The 18614-nt window shown below is 37.5% G+C and overlaps 1 protein-coding gene across 1 annotated transcript in view; it reads right to left on the bottom strand.

Annotated features, from left to right (window-relative positions):
* Nucleotides 1-16466, bottom strand: part of LOC126473391 (pyridine nucleotide-disulfide oxidoreductase domain-containing protein 2-like) — a 169114-nt gene extending 152648 nt beyond the window's left edge. Inside the window, exons 1-3 of the mRNA XM_050100399.1 lie at nucleotides 16250-16466; nucleotides 5991-6178; nucleotides 1133-1288 (exon numbers count right to left, since the gene is read on the bottom strand). Coding sequence (XP_049956356.1) covers nucleotides 1133-1288; nucleotides 5991-6178; nucleotides 16250-16364 — 459 coding nt within the window. The 5' untranslated portion in view covers nucleotides 16365-16466. The remainder of the gene's footprint in view (nucleotides 1-1132; nucleotides 1289-5990; nucleotides 6179-16249) is intronic.
* Between the last annotated feature and the right edge of the window lie 2148 nt (nucleotides 16467-18614).

Genomic DNA, 18614 nt, shown 5'->3' with positions numbered 1-18614 from the left:
CTGACAGAATTACAATGTCATACAAAAATATCAAAGTTTTCATTTCTTCTCCTTGAACTTTAATTGCACTGCTAAATTTCCCCTTAGTTTCTTTCACAGCTTGTTCAGTGTACAAACCTACTAACATTAGAAACCACTTCTATCTGACAAAAAATCAATGTTTAATTTTCCACAACAATTCTCCATTCAATTCTACAAAAATGTCTCGCTGGTGGGATGTAAACAGCTAATACCATCAACTTTTGTGTTTCCCAACCCAATAGTGATGGTTATTAGTTTTTCATCAATACATCTAGCAGCAAAGTTTTAGACAATTTTGGTCAAAGATCTGCAACTGGTGCTTCTGAAAAATTCAGTATTTGTTTCACTAGAAGTATGAGAGAAAGGTAATTTGGAAGGAAAGAAATGCACTAAAATGAGAAGAATTATTAATCATAGTAACAATAGTATCAGAAGAAATAGTTTAATAACAAGATGTTGATGGGTGATCTATTTGATGATGTCTTTTTGGCCAATAGTTCTGGACTGTATTTCATTCTCTGTTAATACATTTTCAGGTCTTCTTGCTATCTCTTTTCCTCATCCACATCAAAATAAAGAAGGATGGAATGTGAGGTTCTGTCAACAATGAATTTTTTGAATGTGGAGCACGAGCTCAGACTGAGGACAGATGAGGAAGGAAACTTGTTACGTCTTGTTCAGAGGAATGGTTGCAAACTTTGCCATAAGTAGTTCAGAGAAACCATGAAAAAGCTACATCTGGATGTGTAAATGGGAATTTGAAACTACCACAGATCTTCTGAAATGAGTGTCTTAACAACTGCATCATCTTACTCTGTTAGACTAAGGAAAATATGTTTCAAAATGTTTAAAAATACAGTCAGTGTGTGTATGTCTATATGTGTGATGGGAGGGGAGGGGAGGGGAGCACACTTGTACCTCCCCTATCACAACTGTCATTCTGTGATGTGTGGTGCATACAATTAATTATTCATATCTATATAGGGTTACATTACTTTGTGATATTTTGAGTTGTGAGTTTATTTGCTAGTTATTCCAGTATGTAAATAACAACAAGGAAATAACACTTGTGTAGTGATGTGCACATAAGTGAAGGCAATAACCAACTTACCTCTGCATCAAGATGTGAAAATTTAGCAATTTGTTCTTTATTATAGCTGTCATCTTGACCAAGTGTGAGAGATCGAGGACTGTTTGATTTCCAGAAATCTGGTCTCAGTGGTGTGTACAAGTTTGGATTGCGCTCATACACTTTCAGCCCATGATTCTAAACATAAAAATTGTTTGTTACTAAACCAGTTATCAATTATATGCATTCATTGTGTACTCATAATCTTCCTACAGTGGATCACATGCTAATTAAATTCTGTCTCTCTGTGTTATATATAGACTGTACAAGACACTAAACAGGCAATATACTACCACAAATGTCATTCACTCAAGGACAAGAATGCAGGCAAAGTCATGTCATAGAAGTGATTTCTTTAATGGACAACAATGGTTTGTTTTAGGGCACCAACACACATGAACCATTTTGAATGAGACGGTCCCAATCTGCGTAAATCATATGTACCTCATAAAGGCCATTGCTCACGAGAGAGAACTATATCTATCTTTCATTGAAAAGCAGATGAGTTAGGAAGAAACTACATAGCTTTGAAGTTCTAATTAGAAATCTGGACCCTGATATACTTATTGTCACAGAGCATCAGAAATTTCTGGATAATATGTATTATTAAAAACTGCTGAATTATGCCTAGGTACATTTTGCTGCAGAAAGCAGCTTATAAATGGTGAATGCTTCAACCACTCTCTGAGGTGGTTGCAATTCCCAATGAAAGTTATCTGACCCTTTTGAGTGTAGAGCAACCATGGTTTCTGATATGGTATACAGGGTGGAACCATGAGGAACTTTTCAAAATGTTCAATGAAATCTGAATGTGGCCTGAAGTAGGACTGTCAATATTTTTAAAGATATTGGGAATATAATAAATCAGTGTTTAAAAAAATATCATTATTGGCCCTTGATATATAAAAAAAATTATCAATGTATTGACAGCAAAAAATTAACATACCAGGGGAAAAAATTGTAAATATACTGCCAGATTTAGAGCTATATATTTAAGTACTGATTTATTATTAGATATTCTGTACATCAACAAGCTGGCAGCCTGCTTATCCCCCTTAGAGCGAGTATAGAAAGGAAAAGGATGCACGTTCATGCCTGGTGACAACCACTTTGCTAACAAAGGTAAATAAAGGTAAGTGGCACAATAAAAGATGTCTGATGGTTCATTGTTCGGTTTCATCACATATCAGATTTGTCTGGAACACTTCATGTCAACTTCCCTGTTTTTTCACTTCTTCAAATGCCAGAGACCTAACAGCTGTAGTGTCAAAATTACATGGTGGAGATAAAAGTTACAGTTTTTGTTGGTAGTGCCGAGTGCCGATTACATCAGCATTTCCTCTCACATGTTTCTGTCCGCTGCAAAGACCAGTCTTGTCATTTAGATTTTTGTTCATCAGTTCCAACACCTGTTTTTGAAGAAAGCCAATGTGAAGAAGTACCACACTAGTTGCATTAAAAATTGTTTTTTAATGCAACTGATGTGCTATTTCTTCATATCGGCTATATTGTTATTCCATTCACACCACCACCCCCCAGGGCCATCAGACTTCTTCTTTGTACCATCTATATTTGCTTCACACAGTCAAAGAGAAATACTGGATGTGATGAAAGCTCAAAAAGTAGTGAGACTCCTTCACACAGCGAAACTAAAATTATGTTCTACTACAATTTTAAAAGAACAACTTCAAATATTTATCAAAAATTGAGAAAAAATACAATATATAATAAAAATATTGGCATTCAATACTACAATTTTGATATTGATGTATCAGTGAAAAAATATCTCCAATATATATCAATATTTTTTGGAAAAAATAGTGATATATCGATATTTTACGAACACCCTAGTCTGAAGCAGCAAAGGGTGTTTCATGTAGGCTTCCAACATTGAAATGTACATGGATAAAATGGCAAAAAATCCCTCTAACACACCCAATTGAGCAACACCCTCAGTGTCACCCACGCAGCTTTGTCAGGCACTTTAAAAATGTCACTGTAGAGATACAGCCATTCACTGATTCTTGGCTGCAGGTGCAACAGGCAACTGTTTTGACACACTTCAGCAGAGTTGCACTACATCACTGAACTAGCACTTGCTACCTGCATGTAAAATCTAAAATGCCAGAACCTAGGAATTGGTGAATGGTTGTTTTTGCATAGGAAAATTTTAAAGAGCCCAACAAAAGTGTGTGGGTGACACAGAGGGTGCTGCTGAACTGGGAGTTTTACAGTGGGATTATCAGGCCTGTTAGTCATGGATTTTGATGAATCTTAGGTATGTTATAGAAGGTCCTGTCCAGAATACCCAGCTAGCAGATTTTCATGTGACAGCCCATGGTTTCCGAGAAAATGAACACTGAAGTTTGATGCGTACATCCTACACTTATAACATTACCAAATTTTTGACAAAGCAAGTGTAGTACAACAGCTAAGGTTTGTGGATACCATGCTGGCAGTATGGGTGCAAATACTGTCTAAGTACTTTTTTTCTCAACTTTATCACTTTGAGTGAAGATTCCATAAAAATAGATTCTTTAATTTTGCATCAATTTAGCACATCAACTTTCCCAGGGATGATAAAATATGCATGGGTCACACCAAAGCTAGTCAAAAAAATAGTATCCATTTTGAGTTAAAACAAAGTGTATTTTCCACTATCTTTTCTGAGAAATCCATGTGCTGGCAAAGCAGTAGCTTTCAGTAAACGTGTGGTGCTCTACTAACTTGTGTTTCAGTTACTACAACAAATATGATCCACAATTTTGTTCTAGAACAACAAGTGGTTGTGAGTAATAATAATTGTGTAATCTATCCGGTAACAAACAGAACACACATTTGAAGAAAGTTTGCTGTAATTACTGACATGTATGGCAAAATTGACTATTTTTTAATAATTTTGCATGACACCTACTACTTAATGATATTCTATATGATGAATTCGAAGGAAAAACCATACAAAGGTAGGATTTAAACCTGTGCTGCCAGTGCTCACTTTGCTGAAACAAGTCTAACATATAAAACTTCAACATTGATTTTCTCAGAAAGTAGGGGCCATCACATGAAAAGCTGCTAGCCAGATAACGGGAACTTCGTTATTTTATTCATTATGTCTCAATGTTGTACGCCTGCTACACCAGCCCCCCCCCCCCTCCCCCCACCACTCCCATGCTCACACCACAAGAGGGCATATGATAGCAGAAGCATCCTTGTTGCTTCAGGGCACATTCAAATTTCACCAAATTGTTTCAGAAGATCCCTGATGGTTCCATCCTGTATACCAGAGCAAAATCTGTGGTTGTGCTACACTTCAAAAGGGTCGGATCATGTTCAACGGGATTGCAGCTCCACAATGTCCTAAGAGATGAGTTGAATCACCCTGTGGGTTATCAGCAATGTCAAAGACTGTCAAGAACATCATCTTATTGCCTATCAAACTGTGATTGTTGTTTTCAACCGCAAAATGTGTAGGAATCAACACCCCCAAGGTAATGGGTTGTTTCACTGGCATTCTTTATGCCACCCCCTGAGGTCTTTTCACATTGATTCTGAGTGATGGCATGTCTGAAATATTTTCCTTGGCCACCCACAAGAAAACTGTGAGATTTAAAAACTGGGCATCATGGTTCTGACCTCCACCACACAGGCATTGTGAGAAGGTGTGAAATGTGGTAAGAGGGGGTGTGACAACCTTCGCTTCATGTGACACATCTGCAGTGGCCTTGAGCAGAACTGTGGTGATATTTGGTGCCAATTAGACATCACTAATCCACCTTAAACCTGACATGAACTTCTGAGCTCTGGCCTTTTTTTTCCTGTTTAGATACTGTGCTGTTTGAAGCATTGCTGAGAATGAGGGTGAAATTATAGGGTGCCACATTTTTGCACCACTACAGAGGAAGGGTGTACACACAATTGAGTCAAATTACTAACTTCTGCACTGCAACGGGAGAAAATTACAGAATCTTGAAAAAAGGATCCTTTAATTGTGCTGCACAGTGTATATGTATAATTTTGATGTTCACTTATGTGTGTTTAGCAGAGTGTTACAGTAAAATATACAGTCCAAGGTATCTTCAAAATTTCGATTGATGTCAGCATGCTAGGGCAGGTGATGGCAGGATTTATTGGCCTTATCTAGCCAAAACTGCATTTATCATTACATTGTTTAATTATGCAATTTTATGTTTGTATTAAACCGGGCACAACTCACACACACCTGGCCACCGTCATCTCTAGGTGTTGTGCAGTGAGAAGTGATAGCTGTGGTGGGTAGTAGGGGTGCAGAAAAGGCATGATATGGAGAGGGGACAGGATAGCAGGGTAGGTGTGGGGAAAGATCCTATAGCGCAGGCACGATGAGGGGACAGTGTGGTAGTAGGAAGACTCCAGTTGTTATGAGCTGTGAAGCAAACTCAAGAATACTGTGTTGCATGGCATGCTTCACAAGTGGGTGGTCTGACTGCCCCTTGGCCGCAGCTTAGTGGTGGACACTCGTACGGACAGATAGCTTGCTAGATGTCATGCTCATGTACAATGCTGCACAGTGGTTGCAGCAATGTTAGTTTTTTTCACAGTTGACCCTGTCTTTGATGAAGTAAGAAAAGCCCTTGATAGAACTGGAGTATGCCAACAAATAAATTTAAAAAAAAAATGAGCATTATGGCATTTCAGAATCTCCAAATTGCTTTACTATGTTCATTGACGTAATATTGGATATAAAAGAAAATAGCAACTTCTGCACCCCTCCCACTTTTTCAAATGTTGCACAGGGATGTCTGCACAAATATCAGTATAGTCTCTATTACTACAAACAATATGTGAGTATTTGAATACAAACCTCAAGCTGAAGATCCTTGTATATTTGTGGTCTCAAAAGACTGAGAACATAGGATGCACGTGAAAACTTGAAACCAGGAATGATTTCTTCAGTTACAGCTGCACCTCCCACAACATGCCGCCGCTCTAAAATGCAGACATTACAGCCAGCCTTTTGTAGATATGCTCCACATACAAGTCCATTATGTCCTGTGAATCACACCACTGCTTCAGCCACTCATGTAAGACAAGGTTTTATTTTAATGAAAAAATAGTGTATTTGTTTATTTATTTATTGCAAAGGGCATTCTGTGGAATATGTTAATAACCATCACTATTTAGTGAAATGTCTTTACACGTGCCATTGTTTACATTATACCTAGGATTTTCCCTTATCTTATGTCATGACTGTACAAATCTTAGAGAAAATTTTTGAGTGTTTTGCACTTTTATACTTCATTTACTATATACCTAGAATTTTGCAATATCTTATGATACTAATAAACAAATCTTAAAAGAAATTATACAGTGTTTTATAAATTACTACAAAATGTTTCTACAAGAAACAATAGTTATATTGCTTAATTAAGTGAAATATATTGTTGTTGTTGTTGTGGTCTTCAGTCTTGAGACTGGTTTGATGCAGCTCTCCATGCTACTCTATCCTGTGCAAGCTTCTTCATCTCCCAGTACCTACTGCAACATACATCCTTCTGAATCTACTTAGTGTATTCATCTCTTGGTCTCCCTCTACGATTTTTACCCTCCACACTGCCCTCCAATACTAAATTAGTGATCCCTTGATGCCTCAGAACATGTCCTACCAACCGATTCCTTCTTCTGGTCAAGTTGTGCCACAAACTTCTCATCTCCCCAATCCTACTCAATACTTCCTCATTAGTTACGTGATCTACCCATCTAATCTTCAGCATTCTTCTGTAGCACCACATTTCAAAAGCTTCTATTCTCTTCTTGTCCAAACTATTTATTGTCCATGCTTCACTTCCATACATGGCTACACTCCATACAAATACTTTCAGAAAAAACTTCCTGACACTTAAATCTACACTCGATGTTAACAAATTTCTCTTCTTCAGAAACACTTTCCTTGCCATTGCCAGTCTACATTTTATATCCTCTCTACTTTGACCATCATCGGTTATTTTGCTCCCCAAATAGTAAAACTCCTTTACTACTTTCAGTGTCTCATTTCCTAATCTAATTCCCTCAGCATCACCCGACTTAATTCGACTACATTCCATTATCCTCGTTTTGCTTTTGTTGATGTTCATCTTATATCCTCCTTTCAAGACACTGTCCATTCCATTCATCTGCTCTTCCAAGTCCTTTGCTGTCTCTGACAGAATTACAATGTCATCGGCGAGCCTCAAAGTTTTTATTTCTTCTCCATGGATTTTAATACCTACTCCCAATTTTTCTTTTGTTTTCTTTACTGCTTGCTCAATATACAGATTGAACAACATCGGGGAGAGGCTACAACCCTGTCTTACTCCCTTCCCAACCACTGCTTCCCTTTCATGTCCCTCGACTCTTATAACTGCATTCTGGTTTCTGTACAAATTGTAAATAGCCTTTCGCTCCCTGTATTTTACCCCTGCCACCTTTAGAATTTGAAAGAGGGTATTCCAGTCAACATTGTCAAAAGCTTTCTCTAAGTCTACAAATGCTAGAAATGTAGGTTTGCCTTTCCTTAATCTTTCTTCTAAGATAAGTCGTAAGGTCAGTATTGCCTCACATGTTCCAGTGTTTCTATGGAATTCAAACTGATCTTCCTCGAGGTTGGCTTCTACTAGTTTTTCCATTCGTCTGTAAAGAATTCGTGTTAGTATTTTGCAGCTGTGACTTATTAAACTGATAGTTCGGTAATTTTCACATCTGTCAACACCTGCTTTCTTTGGGATTGCAATTATTATATTCTTCTTGAAGTCTGAAGGTATTTCGCCTGTTTCATACATCTTGCTCACCAAATGGTAGAGTTTTGTCAGGACTGTGTCTCCCAGGGCCGTCAGTAGTTCCAATGGAATGTTGTCTACTCTCGGGGCCTTGTTTCAACTCAGGTCTTTCAGTGCTCTGTCAAACTCTTCACGCAGTATCTTATCTCCCATTTCATCTTCATCTACATCCTCTTCCATTTCCATAATATTGTCCTCAAGTACATCGCCCTTGTATAGACCCTCTATATACTCCTTCCACCTTTCTGCTTTCCCTTCTTTGCTTAGAACTGGGTTTCCATCTGAGCTCTTGATATTCATACATGTGGTTCTCTTATCTCCAAAGGTCTCTTTAATTTTCCTGTATGCAGTATCTATCTTACCCCTAGTGAGATAGGCCTTTACATCCTTACATTTGTCCTCTAGCCATCCCTGCTTAGCCATTTTGCACTTCCTGTCGATCTCATTTTTGAGACGTTTGTATTCCATTTTGCCTGCTTCATTTACTGCATTTTTATATTTTCTCCTTTCATCAATTAAATTCAATATTTCTTCTGTTACCCAAGGATTTCTACTAGCCCTCGTCTTTTTACCTACTTGTTCCTCTGCTGCCTTCACTACTTCATCCCTCAAAGCTACCCATTCTTCTTCTACTGTATTTCTTTCCCCCATTCCTGTCAATTGTTCCCTTATGCTCTCCCTGAAACTCTGTACAAGCTCTGGTTCTTTCAGTTTATCCAGGTCCCATCTCCTTAAATTCCCACCTTTTTGCAGTTTCTTCAGTTTTAATCTACAGGTCATAACAAATAGATTGTGGTCAGAGTCCACATCTGCCCCTGGAAATGTCTTACAATTTAAAACCTGGTTCCTAAATTTCTGTCTTATCATTATATTATCTATCTGACACCTTTTAGTATCTCCAGGGTTCTTCCATGTATACAGCCTTCTTTCTTGATTCTTAAACCAAGTGTTAGCTGTGATTATGTTGTGCTCTGTGCAAAATTCTACCAGGCGGCTTCCTCTTTCATTTCTTAGTCCCAATCCATATTCATCTACTACGTTTCCTTCTCTCCCTTTTCCTACACTCGAATTCCAGTCGCCCATGCCTATTAAATTTTTGTCTCCCTTCATAATCTGAATAATTTCTTTTATTTCATCATACATTTCTTCAATTTCTTCGTCATCTGCAGAGCTAGTTGGCATATAAACTTGTACTACTGTAGTACGTGTGGGCTTCGTATCTATCTTGGCAACAATAATGCGTTCACTATGCAGTTTGTAGTAGCTTACCCACATTCCTGTTTTCCCATTCATTATTAAACCTACTCCTGCTTTACCCCTATTTTATTTTGTGTTTATAACCCTGTAGTCACCTGACCAGAAGTCTTGTTCCTCCTGCCACCGAACTTCACTAATTCCCACTATACCTAACTTTAGCCTATCCATTTCCCTTTTTAAATTTTCTAACCTACCTGCCTGATTAAGGGATCTGACATTCCACGCTCCAATCCATAGAACGCCAGTTTTCTTTCTCCTGATAACGACATCCTCTTGAGTAGTCCCCGCCCGGAGATCCAAATGGGGGACTATTTTACCTCCGGAATATTTTACCCAAGAGGACGCCATCATCATTTAATCATACAGTAAAGCTGCATGCCCTCGGGAAAAATTACGGCTGTAGTTTCCCCTTGCTTTCAGCCGTTCGCAGTACCAGCACAGCAAGGCCATTTTGGTTATTGTTACAAGGCCAGATCAGTCAATCATCCAGACTGTTGCCCTTGCAACTACTGAAAAGGCTGCTGCCCCTCTTCAGGAACCACACGTTTGTCTGGCCTCTCAACAGATACCCCTCCGTTGTGGTTGCACCTACGGTACGGCCATCTGTATCGCTGAGGCACGCAAGCCTCCCCACCAACGGCAAGGTCCATGGTTCATGGGGGGGATCATGAAGGTATCATTAATAAATCTGTACCAAACTTTGGGTTGGCAGGCCTGGGTAACCAAGAAAGCTTCCTCTAAGTACCCATGAATAGGTTGGCGTTCGAGGGGGCCATCCTGGTACCCATGGCTGTTTCCTTTAATTGTTGGTATGTCTGGCCTTCTAAAGTGAAGAAGTTGTGGGTCAGGATGAAGCTGGCTAAGGTAATGAGGAAAGAGGTTTTAGGTAGGGTGACAGGTGATGGGCGTGAAAGGAAGTGCTCCATCGCAGCGAGGCCCTGGACATGTGGAATATTTGTGTATAAGGAAGTGGCATCAATGGTTACAAGGGTGGGAGAGGAAAGACTCCCACATCCACACTGGCTGTTCAGAGCATCCTCCTACAGGCCAACCACAAATTAGAGCAGCATGCCACCCTCCACCTAAAAAAACTATCCAATCTCCTGGTTTCCCACCTCCGGAAAGGCAACTCCCTCACCCTTCACAACCTTTCCAACAAACCTCAACCTCCTCTCATTGCACACAAACCCAGTCTCTCCCATCTACTCAATCTCCCACTTCCAGCTCCACTCCCTCCAAAACCTCAAAATTCCAATCAACACAATCTGGAACCACAACACCCTAATTCAGTAGTTAACCTTTCCTCCAAACCTCTCTCTCAATCTGAAACCTCTGTCCAACCAAAGGCCTCACCTTCAGCCCCACTCCCAGCCCTTGTCAAAGATTTACTGTCCTACACTCATGCTCTCTGCTGTAAATATCACTTTGCCACGAAGAAAAATGATCCTAATCCTACTTCTAATGATCCAAATCCCAAAGACACTATCCAAATTGAACCCTTCCTGGAACAGTTCCATTCTCCGCCACAGCGGGACCCACCTCCTCTTCCTCAAAATCACCCTCTCCAAACCTTCCAGGAATTTCTGACTTCCAGCCTTGCCTCTCAATCCTTCTTAAAAAAACCTTAATCCTACTCCCAACATCACCACTGCTGAAGCCCAGGCTATCCGTGATCTGAAGGCTGACCGATCCATTGTCATTCTTCCGGCGGACAAGGGTTCCACGACTGTGGTACTTGATCATCGGAAGTATGTGGCTGAGGGACTGCGTCAGCTTTCAGACAACACCACATACAAAGTTTGCCAAGATAATCCCATTCCTGATGTCCAGGCAGAGCTTCATGTCTATGTAGATCAACACCTTCAAACCATTACATGCAGTCTCCCATCCTTCATCAAGGACACCAACCACTTTCTCGAACGCCTGGAATCCTTACCCAATCTGTTACCCCGGAAACCATCCTTGTAACCATTGATGCCACTTCCTTATACACAAATATTCTGCATGTCCAGGGCCTCGCTGCGATGGAGCACTTCCTTTCATGCCGATCACCTGCCACTCCACCAAGAGTGTCTTTCAGGCGTCCACCTAACCTTTGTAACCTCTTAGTTCATCCCTATGAAATCCCCAGACCACCTTCCCTACCCTCTGGCTCCTGCCCTTGTAACCGCCCCCGGTGGAAAACCTGTCCCATGCACCCTCCCACCACCACCTACTCCAGTCCTGTAACCCGGAAGGTGTACACAATCAAAGGCAGAGCCACGTGTGAAAGCACCCACGTGATTTACCAACTGACCTGCCTACACTGTGAAGCTTTCTATGTGGGAATGACTAGCAACAAACTGTCCATTCACATGAATGGACACAGGCAGACGGTGTTTGTTGGTAATGAGGATCACCCTGTGGCTAAACATGCCTTGGTGCACAGCCAGCACATCTTGGCACAGTGTTACACCGTCCGGGATATCTGGATACTTCCCACTAACACCAACCTGTCAGAACTCCGGAGATGGGAACTTGCCCTTCAGTATATCCTTTCTTCTCGTTATCCACCAGGCCTCAACCTCCGCTAATTTCAAGTTGCCGCCGCTCATACCTCACCTGTCTTTCAACAACATCTTTGCATTTGTACTTCTGCCTCGACTGACATCTCTGCCGAAACTCTTTGCCTTTACAAATGTCTGCTTGTGTCTGTGTATGTGCGGTTGGATATGGGTGTGTGTGTGAGTGTGTACCTATCCTTTTTTTCCCCCTAAGGTAAGTCTTTCCGCTCCCGGGATTGGAATGACTCCTTACCCTCTCCCTTAAAACCCACATCCTTTCATCTTTCCCTCTCCTTCCCTCGTTCCTGATGAAGCGACCGTTGGTTGCGAAAGCTTGAATTTTGCTTGTATGTTTGTGTTTGTTTGTGTGTCTATTGACCTGCTAGCGCTTTCGTTTGGTAAGTCACATCTTCTTTGTTTTTAGATATTTTTTTCCCACGTGGAATGTTTCCCTCTATTATATCCAGACTATATTACTATAAATATACACATCTACATTTGAATGATGTACAGGCTAAGATCCTTAAGTTCACCTCAACCTCAAAGCTCGACACAAAAGGGACTGTATTTTAATGTACCCCTGTTCAATCTACACGCAAAAAATTCCTCTTTTTAGGAGGCATGAGGTCTGTCTCCCCCCCCCTTTCTCTCTCTCTCTCTCTCTCTCTCTCTCTCTCTCTCTCTCTCTGTGTGTGTGTGTGTGTGTGTGTGTGTGTGTTTTTTTTTTTTTTTTTTTTTTTTTTTTTTTTTTTTTTTTTAAGCATAGGTTTTAAATTTAATTAAATACTATAACACGGAATGTGGTCTACCCTCGTGATTGCTAGAAGTGGGTCATTGTCATCCTGGGGCTTGAGTGACCTTCAATGCCTGTTTAACCTTCCCCAACCTATCCCTCGCTCCGCTCAAAGGAAGAAATGATAGTTCTGAAAGCTAGGTTAGTGCCATCACTTTTATATACATCCATTAACAGTACTGAACATTTCACTTCCCAAAGGTAAGTACAGTCCATAAATCATTAGTTTTCTTGATTTAACTTTTCTTGGATACAATGATATATTTATCACAGATAAGTGTATGTGAAATAATTTTACAATTATATGCAGTTAATAACATACTATTCTGTACAATTGCAAGCAAATGGTTAGAATCTTACCTGACAAACAGATTACAAAAAGTTGAAATTAATTTTGAAAAAAAGAATACAACCAGCCATCAATGTACCGTCCACTCCTCTGACACAATGCCTATTAGATATGGTGTGCCACAAGGCTCAATCCTGGGACCCACGCTGTTTCTGCTATATGTTGATGACATAAGCACAAAGCTTACTAAAGGACATACCACACTATTTGCCAATGACACGAGTATACTAATAACAGGTACTGATACAGAGGACCACAACCAAAAAATTAAATCGCTTATGTCGTCACTCAGCAAATGGTTCAACGAGAACAAACTGATTATAAATATACAGAAAACAACGAACATCAACTTCAGACTCTCATCCAAAAACAAGAGATGCCCAATGTGATTCTAAATAACCAAGAGCTTACGTGTGTGGACTCTGTCAAGTTTCTTGGCATATGGCTTGAAGAAAATCTTAAGTGGGAGACTCACACAAATTATATCTCTAAAAAGTTATTAACTGTATGTTACATTTTAAGGATACTTGAAAAATCTGTTCTCATACATATATATTATGCTTACTTCCACTCTACATTACCGTGTGGAATCATATTTTGGGGGAACTCACTTGGGGGTAGACATATTTTCAAAATGCAAAAAAAGGCAATACGCATAATATGTGACCTAAGACATAACGAATCATGCAGACAACATTTCAAAACAAATGGCATTATGATACTGCCCTCTGCTTACATTTATAATATCATCTCATTTGTCAAGTCATACCTGTTAAACAATGACTGCACATTAAAATTCAATGGAAATATTCATAACTATGCAACAACGCAGTAATCTGACCTACATATGATTCAGTCCAGAACTACCTGCTACCAAAAAAGTGTTTTAAATGTTGGGATACAAATGTATAATAATTAACCAAATGAAATCAAAGCAACAAAGAACCCAAGAGCCTTCACACATAAGTAAAAAAAAATATCTCTTGGACCAATGCTTTTATGCAGTTGATCATTTTTTTGAAAGCGGTTAAAATTGTAAACAATTTTATAGTAAATGTTCAATTAGGTCTGAAAATTATATACTGTGCATGTCTATGAAATATACTGGATTATTTTACTATTATATTTGTATTGGCTGTTTGTATTTTACTATACAACAATTGTATTTACTGTTTTGTTAAAGATAGATAATTTCCTCATTTCAAAATAATGTAAAATCAATTTATTAAAAATTACTTGCATGTTTTCTTGACCTGTCCAATATCATATGTACAACTGTACAATTCTAAGATTTGTATTGATTGTTTTATTTAAGATAGATAATTTCCTCACTACAAAATAATGTAAAAATCAATTTGTAAAAATTACTTGTAAATATGCTCTCTTGACCTGTCCATATCATATGTACAACTGTACAATACTATGATTGCCTGGATCAAAAAAATACAATACATTATGAAGGAACACACGCAGCAACAGTCACAATAAAAATGAGCATACAGCCATAATTTTTATTATATTTTTGCAAATATAGTTATTTTTAACTTGAGCACTTCAGCTTATTATAATGAAGGGAATAAGCTGCATTATTTTTAATGTCAATGATTCAAGTACTTTTCAGAACTATAAATCTGTTTCTAAATAACAAGATTTTTAATTCTTTTTTAAGTGTGATGAATTCTGATACTCTTTTTATTTATTTTGGTAATGCACTGAACAGTGCTTTCTCAGTACATGTCTTTTACAAATATTTCCCTATGAAAATCATTTGTATTCCTTGTTTCTGCTGAACACTGATAATTCCTACTGTACCAAAAAAAGTATACTTCCGTAAATACAGATAGGTTGGAGAGTAAAAATTTTAAATTCATTGAAAATATACTCACATGATTCATTATGTTTAACTCCTTTGGTTATTCTTATTGCTCTCTTTTGGAGTATAAATGATTGTTTACCCAGATTAGGATTCTCCCCAAACACTATATCATATCTCAATCTGCTATGACTGTGTGCAAAGTAGGTTTGTAACACTTTTTCAATATTAGAGTAATTTTTAAGCCTTTTTAGAAAATATCAATACTGACTTAATATTTCTGTTTAACAATAATTTGGTATGTTTCTCCCAACTTAAATGTGCACTGACTCATACTCCTAAAAATATGGTTTGAAGTGACAGGCCTGTCTTACACTGCCCAAGTTCTATTGCTTGAATGGTTCCCAGTTTGTTCCTTATATGGCTGTAGTTCATGCAAATTGTGTCTTGATTTTTCATCCACAATCAATGTGTTGTCCCTAAACCATCTGTTCACCTTCTTCTATTTGTTCTGCATCAGTTTATATTAATGTCCAGTTCCTTTAACTGTTCGGAGAGATCATTAATAATTCTGTTCAATATGATGTCATGCATTGGTGGTCCACAGTTTTTAGAAAGGTTCATTACCATTGAGTGTATCACATTCCATGACAAAGTATGTATTTTATTTCCTACTATATACTTACCATGTGAGCACTGTATGAAAAATATACTGGTCAGTGCTGTGCAAATAGCTGAGCAGTGGAATGAAGTTAAGTTTTTCAATAGATAAAATAACGTGTCTTTGTTAGTTATTCATACGTTTTGTGGGTCATTTTTACATTCTTGTTGAACTGATGAGGAATGAGAGTAACTTATTCATGCTGAAGAAACTTTCTTTTAGGATCCTAAATTTAGTTTATGTCCCATACTGCTGTAAGAAGTGAAAAATAAATAACCAGCAATGGATTCTGTAGCTTCAGAGTTTTACATTTTCACACGAATTATGTCTTTTGTTTGGACTTTTATAGCTTATGTTTTTAAAAAAGAAGCTGACTAAAAACATAATACTGATAAAGTATACATAAAGCCAATCAGCAGTTTGTCTGATTATGACTTACCATATCAGTTTGAAATTATATTGGTAATATACCTGTTTGATCTTTATAAGTGCAATGTTTTATTTTTTTTTTCTCCAAATGCTTTACAAATACAGTTAGAATTGCTTAACAAATATAACATATGGTGTATGTTTAGGTGATTTCCACATGTCATGTAACATAGATACGTTCTTGAAATTATTATAAACTGTTATGAAAAAGAAACTACATGTCAAAGTTTTACTTGTTTTAAGAAAACTTCAGTGTTAGATTGACACAAAAAAACCTGGTCAAATTCATGTAAAATGTGAAACTCTGCTGTTATTGGACCCATTTCTGAAAACTTAAAATAGGGTTCCTCATTTAGAGACATTAAAACAAAGTAAATCTATCATAATGCTGCATGTTATGATGACATCTCAAGTTTGCAACATGAAAAAGTGCTTGAAGACAAAATAACAAATGTAACTTAACCTGCTCCTACAATGACAGCGTCATACTTCACTTTTGGCTGTTTGGAAGGCAGATGTAAAAGCCTGACATAAGTGTGAAAAACAGTTGTTGCTTGAGGCAGTTGACCTTTCATCATGTTTTATTTAAACTAGACTTTATCTGTAGGCCAGCTGAGCACTCAGTCACAACATTCAGCTTCAACTGATAACACCAAAGGCATAAAAAAGGTACCACTACTATGAATCAAAAGAGTCCCTCTTTGCAGGACAAGATGCTTTAGCTACAATGGTGTCTACATATTGCATTATCATTCCATAGAAATAAATGAAAAAAAATCATACAGAATATAATATAATGTGGCAAGCACAAGCACAGATTCATTAACATATTTTGTTAAATATTAAGTATGTTAAAAGCATATTGATGTTACTAATTTATGGAGGAAAAAAAATACCAGGCCAACAGCAAAGTACATGCTCTATCCAAATGTTGATGACATCATATTATATAAGCAAATGAATATATTTAATCAACTGACAAAATGCTTGTTGTATGGCTGGCAAATAATGAAATTATACTTTAAAAACTTAAATGAAATAACTTCCAGTTTTAAGTGGAATAGCTTCTAATCCAAAGCTTTTCTCAATTTATTGTCCCCTGCTAACTCTCTGTATATTTGATATGAAAGAGAAACAATTCCATTCAAAGAAATAAAGATGAGTGCCAGGAATAACTCACACATAACACAATGATTCAAATGGCTGCTTCTTCTTCTTCATCTTCTCTTTATGTATTAACCCAACTGCCTGTTATGATACCATCTCTTAAATAGTCTTACTACATTTCTTCTCACGGTGCATTTATAATTTAGAGTCTTTACCAGTAACCTTTCTCCACCCATATGGTCTATATGTTCCTTCCATTTTCTCTGTTTTCCTTTATTTTCTCATTTGGGTTGTATATTCCTGAGTCTTCCATTACATCTTCATTTCTGTTTTGATCTTCCCTTCTATATCCTTCCATTCTTCTTAGAAATCTCATTTATTGACCCTGTAATCTACTTTCTTCATGTCTTGTTGTCACTCAAATTTTACTTTCATGAGTAGTTCATACTGCTCCTGTTTTAAAAGAAATTCAGCTAGGTTTCTTTCTTGGCTTTGTTCTGTAAACTTTTTATGATGGTTCCTCTATGGAAGTAAATTTATTTAATTTTTGGTCCATGTCATGGTTATATTTGTAAATGATGTAGCATCCTAAATATTTAAAATGTTTTACCTGCTCCAAGATTTTATTATTCAAGACTCTTTTAATTCTTAGTGGTTGTCTGCCCTGATATGCCATAACTTTTTTTTTGGAAGGCACTTTATGAATTCAACACCTGAGTATCGAGGACCTTTTTCAGCAACTCTCAGTCAGTGTTGTATACTTCTCAGCTTGCCTTTATTTCTTGTTTCATATGCATGAACATTTGCATTTATTTCTAGTACTGAATTTCCTTTTATTAATGATATTATTGTTTTGTAAATGTATTGAGATGGAAATGTCAGTATTTTTAGACTATGGAAAACAGTTTTGCATGTGTCTCTTTGTTTCCTTTCAAGATGGTCCTAACAGCTTTTTTTTTTTTTTTTTGCAATGTAAATATTCTTTTTTTTATTTTTGCTGCTGGAATATCCCCAAACAGTAAATCCATATTGTAGGTATGGCTCAAATAGTGCATGGCACACTGTACATAGAAGCTCCTTGTTGGCATAATGTGCAAGATGTTTCATAACAAACAACTGCAGCAAACATTACCTATATGTTGAGTCCATTGAAGCTTATTATCTCCAAAAATTTAATAGTGGTAACTTCTTCCAGTCTTGTTTCATCTATGAATATATCTGCGTGATCTTCCTTTTCCTTATTTGTGAACGCCATGAACATTGTCTGTTTTAAAATTAGGTCATTTTGTATAAGCCACTGGGCTGTGCTATTTATTGACATAAACACATTCCTTTCGAGTGTTTCCAGATTTTTTTCTATGTACATTAGTGTCATGTCATACGCACATAGTATTTTTTTTGTCTTTCTCACTGACATCAATATTGTTTACAAGCAGGTTGAACATAGGTGGGCCAGTGAAGCAGGTTCAGGAATAGAGCAATGATTTACTATTAATTATTTCTGTATGTTACAGTAATGTTTAACTATCATTATTAATGGTATACTTGCACAAAATTAATCAGGGCCATTTGCTTTTGATTGTTTATACATCAAATTCTCAATTCACCAAATCTCACTTGTTTTGAAACAGTCCTACTTTTCAACTTACACTTATCAACATCTGTTTTTCTGCTAGTATATTTTTTTTGGATTTATATTGGTAAATGTCAAATCAAAGAAA

The sequence above is a fragment of the Schistocerca serialis genome, chromosome 4 (genome assembly GCF_023864345.2).
Source record: "Schistocerca serialis cubense isolate TAMUIC-IGC-003099 chromosome 4, iqSchSeri2.2, whole genome shotgun sequence".
NCBI classification, from domain to species: Eukaryota; Metazoa; Arthropoda; class Insecta; order Orthoptera; family Acrididae; genus Schistocerca; species Schistocerca serialis.
Note: the sequence above shows the minus strand (reverse complement) of the source record. Positions and strands in the feature narration are given on the sequence as shown.